The sequence below is a fragment of the Quercus lobata genome, chromosome 6 (assembly GCF_001633185.2).
Source record: "Quercus lobata isolate SW786 chromosome 6, ValleyOak3.0 Primary Assembly, whole genome shotgun sequence".
Classification (NCBI taxonomy): Eukaryota; Viridiplantae; Streptophyta; class Magnoliopsida; order Fagales; family Fagaceae; genus Quercus; species Quercus lobata.
Genome location: NC_044909.1, coordinates 39,416,099 through 39,435,018, shown reverse-complemented (window position 1 = coordinate 39,435,018; position 18,920 = coordinate 39,416,099). Strand labels below are relative to the sequence as shown.

At 35.2% G+C, this 18,920-nt stretch overlaps 3 protein-coding genes and 1 non-coding gene across 7 annotated transcripts; 3 read left to right on the top strand and 1 right to left on the bottom strand.

Annotated features, from left to right (window-relative positions):
- Window positions 1-219: 219 nt before the first annotated feature.
- Window positions 220-2,356, top strand: LOC115995223 (cyclin-D4-1-like). Of its 2 annotated transcripts, none has more exons than XM_031119706.1 (5): window positions 220-727; window positions 806-892; window positions 1,009-1,318; window positions 1,418-1,533; window positions 1,869-2,356. In XM_031119706.1, the coding sequence occupies exons 1-5, from the start codon at window positions 326-328 to the stop codon at window positions 2,031-2,033; spliced, it is 1,080 nt and encodes a 359-aa protein (XP_030975566.1). In that variant the 5' UTR covers window positions 220-325; the 3' UTR covers window positions 2,034-2,356. The 2 variants fall into 2 exon arrangements, with proteins under 2 accessions (XP_030975566.1, XP_030975567.1); XM_031119707.1 differs by having other exon boundaries at window positions 221-727; window positions 1,418-1,524.
- An 8,722-nt stretch (window positions 2,357-11,078) lies between these two features.
- LOC115995059 (heptahelical transmembrane protein 4-like) lies at window positions 11,079-16,078 on the top strand. 3 transcript variants are annotated; one of them, XM_031119473.1, is made up of 5 exons: window positions 11,079-11,213; window positions 11,329-11,462; window positions 11,804-12,075; window positions 12,925-13,246; window positions 15,140-16,078. In XM_031119473.1, the coding sequence occupies exons 3-5, from the start codon at window positions 11,816-11,818 to the stop codon at window positions 15,773-15,775; spliced, it is 1,218 nt and encodes a 405-aa protein (XP_030975333.1). In that variant the 5' UTR covers window positions 11,079-11,213; window positions 11,329-11,462; window positions 11,804-11,815; the 3' UTR covers window positions 15,776-16,078. The 3 variants fall into 3 exon arrangements, with proteins under 3 accessions (XP_030975333.1, XP_030975334.1, XP_030975332.1); XM_031119474.1 differs by having other exon boundaries at window positions 11,080-11,213; window positions 11,815-12,075; window positions 12,925-13,234; XM_031119472.1 differs by having other exon boundaries at window positions 11,080-11,213; window positions 11,815-12,075.
- Window positions 16,079-16,301: 223 nt separating this feature from the next.
- On the bottom strand, window positions 16,302-16,375 carry TRNAT-AGU. Its single transcript has one exon. It is a non-coding gene; the product is annotated as a tRNA-Thr (tRNA).
- Window positions 16,376-16,729: 354 nt separating this feature from the next.
- On the top strand, window positions 16,730-18,275 carry LOC115950266 (glycosyltransferase 6-like). Its single transcript, XM_031067491.1, has 3 exons — window positions 16,730-17,373; window positions 17,532-18,008; window positions 18,074-18,275. Exons 1-3 carry the CDS (start codon window positions 16,730-16,732, stop codon window positions 18,273-18,275), a joined length of 1,323 nt encoding a protein of 440 aa, XP_030923351.1.
- The last annotated feature ends 645 nt before the right edge of the window (window positions 18,276-18,920 follow it).

The window sequence follows — 18,920 nt, the reverse complement described above, 5'->3', positions numbered from 1 at the left end:
GATTTGTACTATGCTGATTATGTCCCTGATAGCAACATCATATCATTTATGTTCAGTATGTACTGTTTATGGTCATTCATGAAATCGAATATTCTCGCTACCCACCAACATTATTGCTGCCTCATCATGTAGTCAATTTTCGCTGTGGCCTTGGAAGTACAATAATGGAGAGAGAACCAACTTCAGGAACTGTAAATGGGCATTGCAGAAAAGGATGTAGTGATACAAAATAAACCTTGAAAAGCCAGAACTGGCCCTACTTAACTTTGGCTGCTCCTCAACGAAGCTTCATATTGTAGTGGCCAATTTTATTCTGCCATGTCATATGGCTTTCCCATATGCAAATCCACGAAAAAGACTTGGCTCAGCCTCCCAAATAGGACTTGCATATATTTCTGAACCATTCTTTCGAAGAGAGAACCAAAATGGTGATGCTGAGTCTCTACTAATTCACTACCAGCTGCCTACAATGCCAATGTCATCAGACTACTCTACTCCTAATCTATATTGCAATGAAGTATCTGATGATGTGGTTTCCTCAAATGCTGAAACATGTGACCAAAATTTTCATGCAACTCTGGATTTCCTGTCGGACGAGGAGAGCTCTATTACTAGTGTCTTCGATTCTGAGATTGATCAAATGCTTGAACTTGAATTACTACATCGGTTACGTGGAAATCCTAGTATTATCAGTGCTAGAAAAGACGCGGTCAATTGGATGTTGAAGGTAATTATACTGCATCACATATATATTTGGTATTTTGTTCTTGTATCATTTTCTTCAATAATGATTTGTATCCTACAGGTGCATGCTTACTACCAGTTTAGGCCTGAAACGGCATATCTTTCTGTAAACTATCTGGATTGTTTTCTCTCCTCTCATACATTGCCGGTAATTCTTATCCTTAGGCTCAGTCATGTTAGACAAACACTCAAACAGAAACAAAGTATACAATTACATTGCAGGATTGTTTTGGTTTTGTGTTAACTTGTTATGCTTTTCTGCAGAAAGGTAAAGGGTGGCCCCTGCAGCTATTATCGGTTGCTTGCCTGGCCCTGGCAGCAAAAATGGAAGAAACAAGCGTGCCACTTCTATTAGACCTGCAGGTGAAGGAACCGAGATTCCTGTTCAAGCCCAAAACAGTTCAACGAATGGAGCTCTTTGTCATGGCCAATCTTAAGTGGAGATTGCGCAGGACTACACCTTTCGACTTTGTCCATTATTTCATTGCTAAGCTTTCATGTCTTGGTTCTCCACTAAGAGATTGCAGTCAAGTTTTCTCGCGTGCCTCGGATCTAATTATCAGCACGTGTCAAGGTAATTCCTGAATTGAAACTCTCTCTCTCTCTCTCTCTCTCTCTCTCTCTCACACACACACATAAATATTATAGCTAATTAACATGATGTTTTTAACAGTGATCGATTTCTTGGACTATCCACCATCTTCAATAGCAGCAGCTGCCGTACTATGTGCAACAGATCAATATGTGGATGACCAAGAGTTGGGCTACTTTCACAAAAGAGTAAGAAAAGTATGCCTCACTTTGCAAATTCAAATTATCAATATGAGAGCATAGGCTTATTGGTAAACTACTTTTAGAAGCTAGTTAGTCCTTGCCAAATAAATTTGTTGTGTGGCTTGCAAGACTCATCACTTTTAATGAGGTGACAAACGAATAAATGAAAATAGGCTTTCTTGGTGGTAGAATCCACAAACAATGCCAATTTATGCTACATGAGAAGCAGCATTGTCAATGATGTCCTGTTTCTCTTTTTAGCAAGACCAGACACAGTGAACTTTTTAAGTCCTAATGTTTGAAGTAATATAAGCATACAAATTGTTAGAATAATTGTAATTCTGGCACAGGAATTGGTGAAAAAATGTTACAACCTTATGGAGCAGACAAAGTGCATACTGGCACACGTTAAACAAAAAAAGTTGCAGCCAATGCCACCAAGTACTGTAGGAGTGACTGATGCAGCTATTGGCATAAGCTTCAATGTTCACAAAACTGGGGTAACAAGGACTTGAAGTAAAGCCAAGACTCACAACTGAATTAGTGCTGGAATCAGATGTTTAATCTTACCTTCTACTTCGTCTATTGTTTGAAGTTTCTTCGTATGTGTGTGTAGCTACTGCAAGATGATTGTGAGGGAAGTCTTCTGACTAGTTCAAACAGTATGCTTTTTGACATTATTCATTTTGTGTTGGACCGATTCCAATTTTCGTATGAAAATATGTATTATAAAAGGCTGAGGTACTTGTCAGTTGTCACAACCAAGAAATTTTGTACAATTCATTTTTCTTATTATTGACAAATTCCGTGAAAATCGATTCAATAAGGTGACATGAAAGCAAGTTTTTCATAGCTCCCGTCAGAATCTGGTTGAAAATATTGACAACAGACAAGCAAACCTCAAGGTGAATTTCATTTTTTTATAGTATGGCCACCTGTGTGTTTGAATAACATGCCCATGATGACTTGAAGGACTCATATATTCAACCTTTGCACATACCCATGATGACTAGGAATCCAACCTTTTCCATTGTCATTAAGGCTGCTTCTTGTAAAAGGATCAGTGATTTTATGACTCAATTGGCCAACTGAGCCATGCACTTAGTATCAATGAAGCAACACTTGCTGTCCACCACAAGAGCAAAAATGACATTTTGGTGCCATAGAAAATTATCTGGCAAGTGACATGCAATATGATAGCTATTTCTATGCTGTTTTTTCTTTGCTCTAGTATTTTACTAATTACTAGTACAAAATTTAGATCCATATGTCACTGCAAGAAATAAGTATGTAATTTATTATGATTAGAAAAGGGGTTTCAATTGGGATTTCCGCAGCACTCCGAAAATGGGTCTCATTTGCACATCCCAACAAAAGGGCGCGCACACGCAAAAACAAAAACAGTTCAGTTTGACGAGTTTGTCACTTTTCTCCCACAAAAAATAGAATATACATTGCAGATAAGCACTTATGTAATTATGCTTACAGTCCAGCACAAAGTGTTACCCAGAAGTGTTTACAGAAGCATCGAATATATTCGAGATAAAAGACAGAAACAAGGAAGGATCCTAGGAGCTTGCTGGAGACAGACAAGCTTTCCCATAAATCTAAAAAAAGGTGATAACAAAGTCCATTCTGATACTAGGACTTTCCCTGGCATTAATTCACGAGTTCAGGGGCACATGAGTGCAAGAAATGAATGATGTTGAAAAAGGAAGTTTCTCTTAGCCAAATTAAATTGAAATTGAAAATATAATTTTGGTATCTACGTTTTAGGGCAATTATTAATTTAGTCATTTTATTTTAGAAACAATTAATTTGGTACTTGTTATTTTCAACTTGTAGTCAAGGTCTATATTGTCTAAGTTGAGTTAATTTAGTTTATTTTCAATTTATAGTCAAATTGGTCTCTATTATCAATTTAATCCATGTTGTTTTCAACTTGCCGTCACAACTAGCATTTTCTGTTAGTAAGTTGACAGTAGCTAGGGACTAAATTAATTATAAGTTGAAAATAATATAGACCAAATTGATAGCGATCCCAAAATGTAGAGACTAAAATGATATTTTTGCTTAAATTAAATAGGATAAAATACAAAGACCACCCCCAAGGTCTGGGCTAATAATAGGTACTATCTAATTTGCTTCTTAAGCACAATCAATACTTAAGACCGTTTGAAAGTTCACTACTCCTTCAAGTCCTCTACTTCCTTCCAATAGCTTATCTTGATTGCACGTGTTTCACAATGACTATATTATGACAATTATATATATGATGAAGTGTTTGGGTAATCAATGACAAATAAATAGCAGCCATAGATGAAAAAAGAAGTAGGAGAAGCTGGGCAATTTTCAAATGGTGTTAAGTTACATTTGTGTTTAGGGAGCAAACTAGATAATTTGAAAAACATTCATAGTTCCTAGCATCAACCCAAGCATAGGACAGTAAATGAACCAAATTATTCATATAGAGCTTGGGTTTGAATAGATGAAAAACTCATTTATGTTTGCTTGTGATGACGTTGAAAATTGTCACTAATAGAGCACACCGTACTCGCGACTCAAAGCGAACCTGCACGACAAGAACAATCAAAGAAAACCTTTAGAGAGCACCGGTGTGGTGCCGACCAAACGCTCTCCGAAGGTCAAGTCAGAATTCGACTCTTAACTTTAGAGAGTTAGAGAGGGTCAATTAATTGTACCTTGATTTGCGAGAGTGTCAGTCCTTTTATAGTGGTGGAGAGGTGGCCTTTCTTCTCGATTTCCAAATCTTTCCAATGTGGGACTCTAATACAAATCCTCCAAAGCGTGGTGAGCAAGGATTTCTCTTTTTAGGGCTTTTCTAGGCGATAGGGATTTCGGATCATGGGCCTTCGCTACGTCTGTCAGCGATGGGCCTTCAGAACGCGTGGGACTATCTTTACACAGGCCCAACAGTTTCAATCCGTCAGGCCCATCAAGGTAGGCCCGTCAGGCTCCTATATTTTATCATCTTCAGCTTGTTTATTAAAAAAAAAAAAAACCAATCTTTTTTGACTCTTAGTTTTAGGCTTGTTTAATAAACAAGCTAAGTCCAAACAAAAAAAAAGTTCATGAACGGGCTAGTGAACAATGGAGCTCGATAAAAAAAATCAAGCTAGGTCTAGGCTTAGTAATAAGCTTGATATAAACTTGATAAATATACTCATATTTTACCAAGATTTTAATTAATTAAGGGTTAAGATGATGACTGCTCCAAACCAAATGAGTTCGATAATGTCCTTGAGCTCAAAAACTTGATATTGAGTTGAAGCTCAAACATTCATCCGCTTGGACATACAGCCAAACCTAATTAGATTTTGTATTTTAGAAGTCAAAATTACCTAGATTTGGTTGCTGTTACCTGTTATTCTTGACACGTTCGCTTTTCTTGTCAGGCTTCTTTTTCAAAGAAAAGGGCAATTGGGACAAGTAAAACAAATTTTTTTATTTAGATAGAATAGAAGATAGAAGATCCCAAAATGATAAGACGAAGCTTATTAAAAAATATTAAAAAGGAGGAAAAGGAGGAGGAGGAAATTGTCGATCTTCATTGCAAAGAACCTCTCTAGTCACTAGTCCTTAGTCGCATATCGTGATAATAAGTTAATAATAATCCGCGTGGTTGTTTTACTCGTGCTGCACTATTTGCAATCTAAAAGTTGCAAAATAATGTTAGGTAGCATCCCTTGGAAATGTCAAATGTAAGCAGCATTTGGCATCTAGGCCCAAAATATGCTCAGCAACTGGAAGGCTAAAAGTGGGAAAGTGTAAATTTTTTTGGCATAGTGCTACAGTGCCATCTTGTAAGATGGCACTGTAGCACTATGCCAAAAATAATATTAATATTTTATTCATACTTTTCTCTCTCATCTCTCATCTCTCATCTCTCTCTGTCTTTCTCTGTCTCTAACTCCCTTTCCTCTCTTTCTCCCTCCTCTATCACACTTTCTCAGATACTACATGGCGTTGAGCATCATGCACCAGATTGGAGCTCACACTTTCTCAGATACAAACTTAGCCCAAACAACCGGGACAGTAAGTGCAGCGTCTGTGTGGAAATCTCCGATGTAGAGTCTCCAATGCAAGGTCCAAAAACCAGTCGTGGATTTTGGTCCGTCGCCGTCGTTGAGTCCGTGCAAATCGCCAATGCTTGGAGCAACACGAGCCAATCTCTCAGTGGCGTGCAAAGCCTTCGTGATGGAGCCAATCTCTCTGTGGTGTGTTGTGGGTGTTGATTGGGTTTGTTTAGATCAGCAGGTGGCTAATTTTTTTTTTTTTCTTATTTGTTCTTGTGCCAGAGGTTGAGGGAGAGAGACGAAAAGGAAGAGAGAGAGAGAGAGAGATATTAAAAAAAAAATAAAATAGAATATTTAAATAAAATGGGAAAAAAATAGAATTTTGGGATGTTGGGTGTGTTGTAAAATGGTATAGTATAATTGATAAAGTAGCTTTTTGGAATGGTAAAATGAGATGAGATAGCATTTCTGGATGTTAATGACTGTATGCCAAATGGTGTCTTGGATTTGGGCTCTCTCATTGTCATATGTAGAGTGTTTGTTAAGTTTTAATAATTAGGATCTGTTTAGTAGAGAAGTTTGAGTAATGTGTAATTTTTTAAAATATATGTGGATAAAAAAATATGTGTAATGTTGTTTAAAAACTAAAAATTAGTTGTTTAACAACTCTATCCAACGCACCCTAAGAATCCTCTTTTTCAAAAAAACAAGTTGCAAAATAATGATATTATTAAAGTTAGTTCTATAGTTAGCATCTGATTCGGCAAAAACAAGTTCTGTCCGTCTTCTTGGAATTTGTGGGTTTAAATCACTCCTAGGGAAAAAATGAAGAAGCTAAAAAGCCTAAAATAACTTTTGATTTTGAAATGGTAAAAGATTTGATATAATATCTATGTAGGCCCATCTTTTTGCCTGGAAGCTTCATTACGTGCTAATTAGTAATTATATCTTTAGGAACTTTTTAATTCATCTTGGTTTTTCTCTACAAAAATTTTGTTAAAATTATTAATTTTATACATTGGAAAAATCATATTAAATACTTTGTAATTAAGCAGAATTAGTTCTCAATGAAGGAGAAATTTTATTGATACTTAAACCATTACAACACAATTTGCTACTCACCACTAGAGTTATGCATGGATCAGGTTAGGTCGGGTTGGAGAGATTTTTTAACCCAACCCACCATGGTGGGTTAAAAAAATTCAAACCCAACCCAACCCATCACAGGGGTTCAACCCAACCCACATGGATCGGGTTGGGTTGGGTTGAACTCACGGGTTGGACAGTTTTTTATATGATTTTATTTGTTATTACTATTATTATTAAATTGAGTAAAAAAAATATATCTCACTTGCCACTTAAGTTGATAAACAAAATATACATAAACTAGTATTCTAACTCAGTTATAAACAAAATATATCCAATTGAGTTAATAAACAAAATATATGTGAATTGGTATCCCAACTCAGTTATAAACAAATAGGAGTTGAGTGGGAGTGGAAGGTGGCATAGAAAGAAATAAGATTGTTAGGGTTTGCAAGATAATTGAGTTTTATATAGGAAAAACCGAACGAGGGAAAAAAATTAAATAAACAATTATTAATTATATAATATATTTGTAAATATATATAATTTAAATTTTAAATATATAGGTAGGTCGGATCGGGTTAGTCGGGTTGTGATTGTCATAACCAGAACTTAATCCAACCCACTATTAAAAAAATTACATAACTCAACTCAACTTACCAACCCCTAAAAACCGACCCAACTCGACGAGTTAGGTTGAGTCGATGAGTTAGCTACACACCCCTACCCACCACACTACATTTACGCACTCTTGCTTCTTATTTCACTTGCATACTTTTCCAATCGGTGGGAAGGTTTATATATAATACATGAAACGCAACTTCCTTAATAGTTAAGGGTCTGTCTGGATAGAACTTATTTTACTGAAACTGAAATCTAAAAACTGAAAACACTGTAGCAAAATAATTTTTAAATGTGTGAATAGTGTTGTGGGACCCATTTTTAATGAAAAAATTGATAAAAAGTGGAGTTTGTGGGTCCGACAGTTGAAAAGTCAACAAAACCGGCTTTGAAAAAAAAAAAAAAATTTGAAAACGCGCAAAGTTGAAAACGTGAACGTGGACGTGCTATCCAAACTGCACCTAAATCCAATTTAAAAGGAATGAAACTAGACAATAAAAGCCCATTACCTAAAAATTGCAAAAGTTGGGCCATGTAAAAAAATTAAAAAAAAAAAAAAAAAAAGTCAACAAAATCAACTCTTTCTTATCTAAAACTCTATAGTCATATTGCTTACGTTTTCATCACAAATTGAAATTGAAAGACAATATCCTACCGACTAAATTATGATGTTGTCCCAATCGTAATTTGTAGCCACCCTAAAGGCACACAAATTAGGTTACTAAAAAGCAACATGCATAATGCTTCAAGAACATATCACCAGCTCGAGTCAATGATGAATCGTTCACTTATGACTTACGAGCTAATCCAAGCTCAAATGTTCTTCTATTAGTTCTTTTATGCAATGCTTAAAGCTTGGATTGATCACAACAGTTAGGGTCTTTTTGTTGCAATAACACGTGTCGTGACTTAACATGTTAACAGTTAAAACCAACTCTTAGGGGATAGTCGAGTCTAGAACTCATGTCAATGGATCACTGTTGGTTGCTATAGTTGTGTTTACTCTTTAACAATAAAATAACGTAATTAATAAGTAAAATAAGATGAAGAATGATGTAGAAAAGAAAAACAACAATGTAGGGAACAAAACTAAAGAACTTTTCCTTTATGGGGGTAGTTAGATCCTAGAGTATCCAACAACAAGAGTAAGAGATCCAACGGCTCTGATGTTAGTTGTGACATGGTATGGTGGTGTCTAAGTAAACCATAGACTTCTAGTGGTGTTAGAATTTGGACAGTTACCCATTAGTGGGTATGAGTATGACCTTTGACTAGCCACATTTAATGGGGTTAATTTCATGTGACATAGGTTGGGTATGAGTATGACCTTTGACTAGCCACATTTAATGGGGTTAATTTCATGTGACATAGGTTGGGTATGAGTATGACCTTTGACTAGCCACATTTAATGGGGTTAATTTCATGTGACATAGGTTACATGAAAATGGGTTACAAAAGGGTGTAACCTCTCTCAATTGTATAACTCATGGAAAATAGAACATTTTTTTCATTTCCACTATTCTCTCATGTCTTTGGGTTCTGTCCTGTGGTTTTTAGGCCATGGATATTGTGTGACTTGCTCTAGTAGCAAGCACCACCATGAGCAAGAAATTGTTCAAGCTATAGAGATATGGTTTACAATGTGGAACAAACAAGTATACGCTTTAAGGTGTATGAAGTTTCATATTTGCTTCTTTAAGTTAAGCGGAAGCGGGTCGATAGAGACATACTCCATTTAACTTAAGTTAATCTAGGCCAAAAGCAGACCTACGTCAGGATAATCCTTCTTTGAAACACTTTGGTAGTGCTCTTTTATATACTCTATTTTCTTACAAGTGATAATACAAATACAAAACTGGACATCTAGTGGTAATACTAGACATCCAACAATAACCTCAACAACCTTAAAAATCAATTCCAAAATAATTTTAACAATATTACAGCTTGCCAATTAGAGATTTATAGTGGTGACAAGTTAAATATACACTCAAATCATGGGAAGAGAAGTGAAGATTCATATTGGTTCACTTATATGGGCTAGCAAAACAATCCAGAGTGTTTAGTAAGAATGAGAACAAGAGGGGAAAGTAAAAATAACATGTTCAACAAAGTCTTTTTAATTCTTCCGGCAAAGCTAGGATGATGCGTTTAGTGAATTCAATATAGTATTTTTGATAGAACTTTAAAAAAAGTATCTAGAAATGGTAATCAAATGTGTTTAGTAAAGTTCAAATGAATATGTCTAGCAGGGTTAAGTTGACAAGATTCAAAGAGTGCAACATACTAAATGATCATGTCCAGCAAGGCTACAAAAAGTCCAGCAATGCTTCAAATCAATGTAAAAAAGTGTAGCAAAACAAAGCATACATGCTCAATTATTTCTCATAATGTAATAAGAAGTGTCCAGCACGCTCAAGTAAAAGAGATTAGCAAAGTAACATAAACATCGACAGTAAAATTTATAAACGTGATCACTAATCAATATCAAAGCAGAACTATTTTAGTTGAAATCAAGTGGCAAGGTAGAGAGGAAAGTGAGTGAGAGAAGGGGAGGACATAGTTTTGGGTAGTGCTTGTTGTTAAATGTATTATTAGCAACGCTATATGCTAGAGTAAATGCGGAAGAGGAAGCATAGAATGGGAACATCAAGAACAAGACGTGATTCAGCCTTGTCGGTTCACATCCACAGAGGAATTCCTTAAAGGTTATATCTTTATTATGTAAGAGTGTAATGCAATAACCTGTGTTATAATAAATCCTAATATGAGTATATATAAGCGACTAAACCCTAAACTACTAGAACAAGTAGGAGTGGGCTTGGGCCTATTGCATTGGGCTAATGTCTAATATATATCTCTAACACTTGTTAACAACAATTAATTTGCTCTTTTCTTTCTCTTGCTGGAAGTATATTTCATTTTGCTAGGTGTGTGACCATGAAGATATTTTCATTTGTTTAAACATTAACATTTTCTAAAAAAAACTATCTTATTTTTCTATGTTTAGTAGCAACCTTTAAATAAGTTGGAAAACTTTTCTTTGACTTCTTTTATTTAGCTTGACATAATATAGTTATTTTCCAAAAAAATTTAGTGAAAATCAACTTTATCTCATGCTAAGCAATATAAGGGAAGTCAAGAGATAGTTTTCATTTGAACTATTTTTTTTTTCTTAATACTACCAAATAAAAAAAACATGAAAGACCATTTTCACATAATGTTTTCCATCAAAACAAATAGAGCCACAGTCAAAGTTCCAATCCACTTAGTATTTTTTGACTTTTTTTTTTTTAATAATTCGATGGTTGGAAAATGAAAAATATAAACCATAGATGCCGCAGTTAGAAATACCAAAACGTGCCAACCAATTAAATTATAAAACTCTTATTTATTTATATTTTTTTTTAACTAGCTTATTTGCGTAAGTTCACTTTTTGTGAGTTTCAGTTATTTCAATTAGTAAAGTTTTTTATGATTAAATAAGAGGTATAATGTTCAATTTTCGCCTACATAAAAAATCATTTGATGTTTTAGTTTAATAATAAAAAACTATAATAAAAAACAAACACATAGATTGAAACTATCTCAAAAAAAAAATTTAACATCAATTTTTATTTTTAACAGAAACAACACTACCCTGTTCTAAAATTGAAACTATACACTTCAAAAAAAACAAAAACAAAAACAAAAAAACCAAATAAATATCCCGCCTTGAGGATGGGTCCACAAAAAAAGCACCGAAATCTGTTTGACCCAGAACTAGCGGCAGATTGTTAATACGCATTACACAAACATTGGCATCAAATTTTATAAGTCGCCACATATTCCCAGAGAACGTGGCATCTTCGCATCGATTCAAAGAATCTCTCTCTTTCTTTTATAAACACATGCCGTAGTTATTTATGTAAAAAAAAAAACATTTCTTTCTAGGCATTTCCGAACCGCCAAAAAGTATCGACTATTAATCAAACCCATATACTTTACCATTCGTTAGATTTTTCCGTACTTTCTTACGCTTTCTTTCTCTTTCTTATTCTAATCATCTTTTTGCCGTTTTCTCCTGAAGGTACTGCTGGTTTTCTCAGCCTTGAAAATTCGTTTATAATTTGTTATATGAACAATATATAACAAATATAATTGAAGCAGCTGAAGAATCTTCTTCTGGGTCATCGTTCTCAGCTGCTGCTACTTCAATTGCAGGTTTTTTTTTTTTTTTTCCTCATCTGGGTTTCACTTGCTTGCTTCATTTCTTCAATTTCTGTACTTTACAATTGTATGTCCAACTAAAAAGAAAAACAATTATTTTTTTTCTTTTTTGGGGTTCTTGTTTTATATTGCTTTTATTTGAAAAGAATGAAATTTTTTTATTGAAACTAAGCTGGGTTGCTGTATTATGCCGATCTTGGTGATAAGTATTTAAAATTGGGTTTTTGTGGGGTTTTTGTGGGGTTTTTTTTATTATTTATTTATTTATTTATTTTTTAATATATTATTATTTATTGCTGTTTTATTAACTATTTTCTTTATTTTTGTGTATTTGGGTTAATCAAAGGATGAGTGAAGGTCTTCGAAGTGGTGAGGAAATGAAAGCTTCCTCTGAAGCAATGGAGAATTCTCCAACACATTCATCGAAGGAAGGGAAAAGGAAGAGATTTTGGAAGAAGGTGAAGTACCAGCTGGTTGAGTACCACTCATTGCCTGCGTATTTGAAGGACAATGAGTTCATTGTGGGCCATTACCGGCCTGAATGGCCATTGAAGCAGATCTTGCGTAGCATGTTCACCATTCACAATGAGACGCTAAACGTTTGGACGTAAGGCTTACTGTTCCTTTTATTTTCTTTGAAAGAGTAAATGGATTATTCATTATGTGATTTTAATGGAAATCTGTTGGTTGGACTGGACATATATGTAGAAAGAAGTATTTTAGTATGTAATCTTCTTGTTTGAAATGGGAGTATCTGGGACAAGGATTTAAAAAGTTATGTGAACTTTGGGTTATGATGACAGTTAGAACCAATGAAAGTTGTGGGTTCAAAAAATGTTAGAACCCATGAAGTGTTATAGGTTCATTTCATTCGAATGCGGATTAGTCCATTTAGTAACCAAATCCAAACTTCTTTATATGTGTGTAATCTTCTTGTTTGGAATTGGGAGTTGCTGGGAAAAGGATTTATGTAAAAAAAAAGTTTTCTTTCTTCTATTTTCTTGAAGGGGAAACAAAAGGAAGATATTTGCTGATTGACAAGCATTGTCCTCAAAGTTGATCATGGGATCAATCTTGTATGGATGGGTGAGTTGTATTTACCCATAAAACAAGGAAATTCTATAATTTGATTTTAACTTTATTATTTGGTTTGATGTGTTCCTTAAGTGAATGAGTGACTTTACCAAACAAAAAAAAAGTACTACATTTTAAGACTTCTTGTTAACAATTAGAAAAACATAGTTTGGACTTTGGTACAATATTTGGTTAGGTGTATCTATGTTGTTAGGCTAAATTGTTGTTTGATTTGTTTTCTCTCTATAACATGTATGTGCTGCATCCTCTTTACTTATATATAGGTTGTTAAATGATTGTTGCTCAATTCATGGTTCAAAAGATAAAAAGATTCTGAACTCCTCTAAACATTCTTGTCATTAAGCATGTACTTCTTTTACAGGCATTTGATTGGATTCTTCTTCTTCCTTTCCCTGACCATATACACTGCGAAGAAGGTTCCAAGTGTTGATCTTCACTCTCTACAACATTTTCCTGATGTTCTGAAAAAGGCTGACCTACACAAACTGCGTGCTGAACTTATGACATGCCTCCCTTCCTTGCCCAACATGCCTGATCTGCACAAACTTAGGGAGGAGTTAAAGACCACATTGCCTTCAATGGATATTCTTCCATCACTCTTGGGTTGGCATGTTATGGAACTTCTAAATAATTGTTTGCCTAAGCGATTTTCCAGTGGCAACTACACAGATGTATGTGTTTTGGTAATGCTACCCCTCCACACCTGAATGCTTGAAAATGCTATGATAATCTTAAATGGTTACTACTCATTTCATGATTGATTTTAAAAAACTGGATGGTTGTTTATGTTTGTTCATCAGGTCCTTATAACGTTGGCTTTATGGCAGTAATTTGCAAACAATTTCTATCTGATTTTTCTTGGTTCATCATGCATTTTTCTAATGTTTATTATTGGCATAGTATTCTCTTTTGGTGTTTATTATGTAATATTCCTCTAGCCAACTAATTTTTGTAGTATCTTGTACATATTTTTAGTACTAGTCTTTTAATTCCTTAGACTTTAAATTATGTAAGACTCCCTAATCTTATCATCACCAGATACTACAAATTTTGAGTTAAAAAGCAATCAATTCCAGCCACTTACTGAGTATATGATCTGTAGTGTTTGAACTCATTCAGAAATCAAGTGTAGTTTTACTTGATGATGAGATTAGGGAGTCTAATTGAGATGGTTTGATCCTATAAAGGAATAGATGGTTGTGTCAGTGAGAACTTGTTATGGTACTAGTTAAAGACTATTTGATGGTGAATTGAAAGCTTCAAGAGAGAAGTTGCATCATCTGTGAGAGAAATTGAAAATTGGAAGATATGACTTTTGGCTGCTCAAAATAGCATGGTTATTACAGTCCCTGGGTAAATGTGTTGAGCCATCAATTAATAGATGGAAAATACAGAGTTATAGTGATCATTGATCATGTAGGAGAAGTAGTGATTTAAGTAGGAATATGAATCCTAGTTCAGCCAAAGAAAAAAAAGCAATATGTATCCTAGTAATGCTGTCTGTTAGGATTGCCTCACTTCTTGATATATTTCTCATCAACATGCTAATGCCATCCATTTTGAAGTAACAAAATTGCAGAATTCCATGAAGTAGTGTAGATGGATGTGGCTTGTAGTGTTCCCGAGATTTCACTGTTAAAGATTTGGTGATGTCCATGATTTTTAAAGGGAAAAAAAAAAAGAAAAAAAAAAAGGAAAAAGAAAAATAAGCAGTGATGTTCAACCTCTTGTAAGAGTAATTTTATTTTTGGTGGTCTATTGGAAATGTAGTTTGTAGTTTTAGCACCTGTGTGAACTTTATTTTTGGAGCTTCCCCACCAAAGACATTATGTGTCATAGAATTTTGGCCTTATCTGACTCTATATTTATCAACAGAGTAGTGTGAAGGAAGGCTTGTAAGTGCCAACAAAGGCATAATGAGCTTCAAGTAAAATTGTATCTTAGCGTTTCCTTAAAGAAATGGTTTGGCATATCTTTATTTTCATCGAACAGACAATAATTACCATGTCATACCTTATTTTCAGAAATGGCAGGGTTGATCATGCATGTAGCAAGGTGCTTAATGAATGTCATTATAACATAGAATTAAGTACTGTATCTTAAGATTTACTGTTGAACCTCTTTGATGCTGTTAGTTCATGATTTTTTGTTGGATGTGATTCTTTTGTAATGCTGCCACCAACTGCATATTAGTCCTTATAAAATCAGCCTTTTTGTTTGATGCATTCTACATTGGGATCCTTTATTCTTTTTTTAAACCAAATTTTCACATCGCTTGTTTACACAATTGTTTAGGGCAAAAGTTTTCTACAATTTCCTTTTGGAAACAATGTTCCAATATTTGAGATTTTAATAGATTCTTGGTGAGTGTATATTTTACAGATGAAGATCATAACTGACAATATCCAATTTCTGGTTCGATTGATAGTATAAACAATTGAAATAATTTTGAGTCATATAAAATATAAATATAAATATATATATATATATATATTTTTTTTTTCTTATGATGGATTGACTTATTTTCTAAAGCTTCATGCAGCTAATGTCTTCATTTTGTTTCTGATCAAATGCAGCGTAGCATGAAGGAAGATGTGGCAAACATTATAGCACCCGTTCTGGTTAGACCAATCACGCGGTGGCCATTTTTTGCATTCTTAGGTGGGGCCATGTTTTGCTTGCTATCTAGCAGCACTTGCCACCTCCTTTCTTGCCACTCTGAGCGCCTATCATACATCCTGCTCAGGCTTGATTATGTTGGAATTGCTGTCCTTATATCTACCTCCTTCTTTCCTCCTGTCTACTACTCCTTCATGTGCAGCCCCTTCTTCTGTAACTTGGGAATTACCACAGTTTTGTTTTCTCTCCTGCCAGTCTTTCAAACCCCTCAGTTCCGCACCATTCGTGCATGTCTCTTTTGTGGCATGGGTTTCTCTGGGGTAGCACCAATCCTGCACAAGCTTATCTTGTTCTGGGGCCAACCTGAGGTTCTCCACACAACTGGATATGAGCTGCTGATGGGGGCTTTCTATGGTCTTGGAGCAGTGGTTTATGCCACAAGGATTCCTGAACGATGGATGCCTGGGAAATTTGACATTGCAGGGCACAGCCACCAACTATTTCATGTGCTAGTAGTTGCTGGAGCCTACACTCATTATCGGGCAGGGTTAGTTTATCTCCGATGGCGTGATCTTCAAGGTTGTTCATATTGAATCCCAAGAAGATGGACTAGTTAGCCTAGTTGGTGAGGTCTACAATTGTTGTTACTTTATGGATAGTTACATAGGTGTAGATAATAATATGGCAGTGGAGTAAGGTTCTCTCCTACCATCCACTTAATGTAAATTTATGCATTGAACCCTGTGTGGGATTTGATAACTCATTTTCAGCAGGATAGGAAAAATGGAATTGGGTGATGCCCACCTATTGAAGTTGGGTCTGTAATCTGTATTTTTACCAATGGTATCTGAATTCAAAAATAATGAATAAGTTTCTAATGGATGTTATTGAGCAAATTTTGGATAAAAGTAAGGGTACCAAAAGAGAGAGAGAGAGAGAGTGAAAAGCTTACTTCTCCTTGTGTTGTGACGGATCATGGATGAGTCTTGTGGTTATGGTCATCTCTATTAGAATTGTAGGTTTGACCGTGCAATAATTTTGACAAAATTATAGGAAAGATCCAGCGTTACCTATGCTGAGATGTGCTTTGCAAGAAGAAGAAAAAAAGAAGTCAATTTGTGCTTTCATTGAGAGTTGAACTCAAGACCTCCCGCTTACTAAACGGGTGCTCTAACCAACTGAGCTATGAAAGCTTGTTCGTACCATGAGTCAGTCTAAAATATATTAATGCAAACAATATAATTCGACTAGTGAAGCTTAGTAAATGTGGCTGGCCGAAGCTACCATAAACCCTACTTGCTACTAAATGCAGCCACACAGAATTTTATGAAATTTTATGTCTCCATAAAACCTCTACCATATATGGCAGTTTACATATTATAAACTCATTGATACCTATAAATCTCCCATATATAGGCAAGTTTGAAGGCAAGTCATTGATGCATAGAAATCTCCCATATTAGGCGACTTCAAAACCTTAAAAACTCCATTTTTAACATGGCCTCCTCTTGTTTAAAATTGTTCAGTTCCCAAACCCCTCACATCCCATGGCAAAATCCACATTTCAAAACAAACCCAGAACATGTGTCTGTCTCGCCAATACATTTCTCTTTCTTAGTTTAGTACTTTTTCTTCTTCTACTCCTTTGGACCTTATCGTCCTTCTATAACCCCATCCCTATCATTCACTCTTCTTTCACCAAACCCAAAAATGAACCTAAACTTGAACCAGATGGGGTTGTTGTTGGTTCACCAAATTGCGCTGCACATGAACCATGCGACCCACTTGAGAAATCATTTTATGACGACCCTGGATTGAGCTACTCGATTGAGAAACCAATGAAGAATTGGGACGAGAAGAGAACTGATTGGCTGAAGCAACACCCATCATTTGCTACAGGAGCACGTGATCGCATCCTAGTTGTCACGGGATCACAACCGTTGCCTTGTGAGAACCCAATCGGTGATCATTTGTTGTTAAGGCTTTTCAAGAACAAGGTTGACTATTGTCGAATCCACGGCTACGATATTTTCTACAACAACGCTTACTTGCACCCCAAGATGGACACTTATTGGGCCAAATTTCCGGTAGTCCGGGCCGCCATGCTAGCCCACCCAGAGGTTGAATGGATTTGGTGGATTGATTCCGACGCGGTGTTCACTGATATGGAATTTAAGGTTCCATTAGACAGGTACAACAATATTGTTTTTGGGGTGGGCTATGAGTTTAGGGTCAACTATATCTATTTTTATTATTCCTAATAATGTTATTATTACTCTTTTTCTTTTTCTTTTTTCTCTTTCTCTCTACTTGAATTAACTTACTTTTTTTTACTTGTTCACTGGACAGGTATAAGGACCATAATCTGGTTGTTTATGGCTGGCCCAATTTGGTCTACGAGGACAAAGGAAATAAGAGTGGTAAGAGCCTTAATGCTGGAGTGTTCATGATTAGGAATTGTCAATGGTCCATGGACTTGGTGAATGATTGGGCTGAAATGGGCCCAAATAGCCCAAACTACGAGAAATGGGGCCAGATCCAATTATCCACATTTAAAGACAAGACAAACCCTCATTCAGATGACCAGTCGGCTTTGATTTATTTGCTATTTAAGTATAAAGACAAATGGGGGAACAAGACTTACATAGAGAGCGAGTACTACTTCCAAGGGTATTGGGTAGAGATAGTGAAAACATATGAGAAGATCACCGAGGGGTACAAAGAGGTTGAGATATTGGGGCCCACTTTAAGGAGAAGACACGCGGAGAAACTGAGCGAGTATTATGCTAAGTTGAGGGAGCCATATCTGGAAGACGCTGGATATAAGTGGAGGAGGAGGGGGAGGAGGCCCTTTGTCACGCATTTCACTGGGTGTCACCAATGTAACGGAGGCCCTTTGTCACGCATTTCACTGGGTGTCACCAATGTAACGGTAACAATAATCCTATGTATGTTGGGGACACGTGTTGGGTTGAAATGCAAAGGGCTTTGAATTTCGCGGACAATCAGGTGCTTCGCAACTATGGTTATGTACACCCTGATCTAATGAATTCTTCTTTTGTATCTCCTCTACCATTCGATTATCCGGCTTGAGCCATCATGGTAAAATATAAAATCTTATTTGCTAGTGAATTATGAATATTGAATAGTCATAGTCTCTCATAATATAGTCTCATTCATTTTAGGGAGAAAATTTATGCACACATGCTATCGCTTTCTCCCTCCTTTATTTATTTATTATATATCATATATACATATGTTTTTACCATTAATATAGGACGTTGATTTATTTAATATATATTTTATAATAATAGATTAATGGTTAAGACTAAGTTAAAAAAAGTGTATTGTATAATGATTCTTTACTATGATAAATGTAAATTGATTTAAGCAAAAATTCTTTCGTTTTTATAAATTACTCTATAAATTAGGTGCATAAACACTGTGAAATGTTAAGTTCATCATTGACATCACTTTTCAACGTACCATGCAAACTAGGATTCATCGTGAAATATTGTGAAAGTAGCATTAGTATGAAACTCAAAGTGATTAGTTCATTAAATGACGTAATTAAACTAAAAATATAAACATCATCACTCCATTGGGACTAAAAGTGATTGTTTTAAGTTTGTTAAGAACTAAAATCAATTACTTTTAAGTTTTTTAGGAATTAAAAAAAATATAAATTTAAATATAATTAGAACTAAAGAGAAGTACTACATCCGCAACATTTTTATA

Excerpts from the sequence above, each read along its gene's own strand:
- LOC115995223 (XM_031119706.1), top strand. The coding sequence starts at position 326 with ATGGCTTTCCCATATGCAAATCCACGAAAAAGACTTGGCTCAGCCTCC. Across the intron at positions 728-805 it reads CGGTCAATTGGATGTTGAAG|GTGCATGCTTACTACCAGTT; the intron begins GTAATTATACTG and ends TGTATCCTACAG. Across the intron at positions 1,534-1,868 it reads TTCACAAAAGAGTAAGAAAA|GAATTGGTGAAAAAATGTTA; the intron begins GTATGCCTCACT and ends ATTCTGGCACAG.
- LOC115995059 (XM_031119473.1), top strand. The coding sequence starts at position 11,816 with ATGAGTGAAGGTCTTCGAAGTGGTGAGGAAATGAAAGCTTCCTCTGAA. Across the intron at positions 12,076-12,924 it reads GAGACGCTAAACGTTTGGAC|GCATTTGATTGGATTCTTCT; the intron begins GTAAGGCTTACT and ends CTTCTTTTACAG. Across the intron at positions 13,247-15,139 it reads ACACAGATGTATGTGTTTTG|CGTAGCATGAAGGAAGATGT; the intron begins GTAATGCTACCC and ends GATCAAATGCAG.
- LOC115950266 (XM_031067491.1), top strand. The coding sequence starts at position 16,730 with ATGGCAAAATCCACATTTCAAAACAAACCCAGAACATGTGTCTGTCTC. Across the intron at positions 17,374-17,531 it reads TTTAAGGTTCCATTAGACAG|GTATAAGGACCATAATCTGG; the intron begins GTACAACAATAT and ends TTCACTGGACAG. Across the intron at positions 18,009-18,073 it reads CTGGAAGACGCTGGATATAA|GCCCTTTGTCACGCATTTCA; the intron begins GTGGAGGAGGAG and ends AATGTAACGGAG.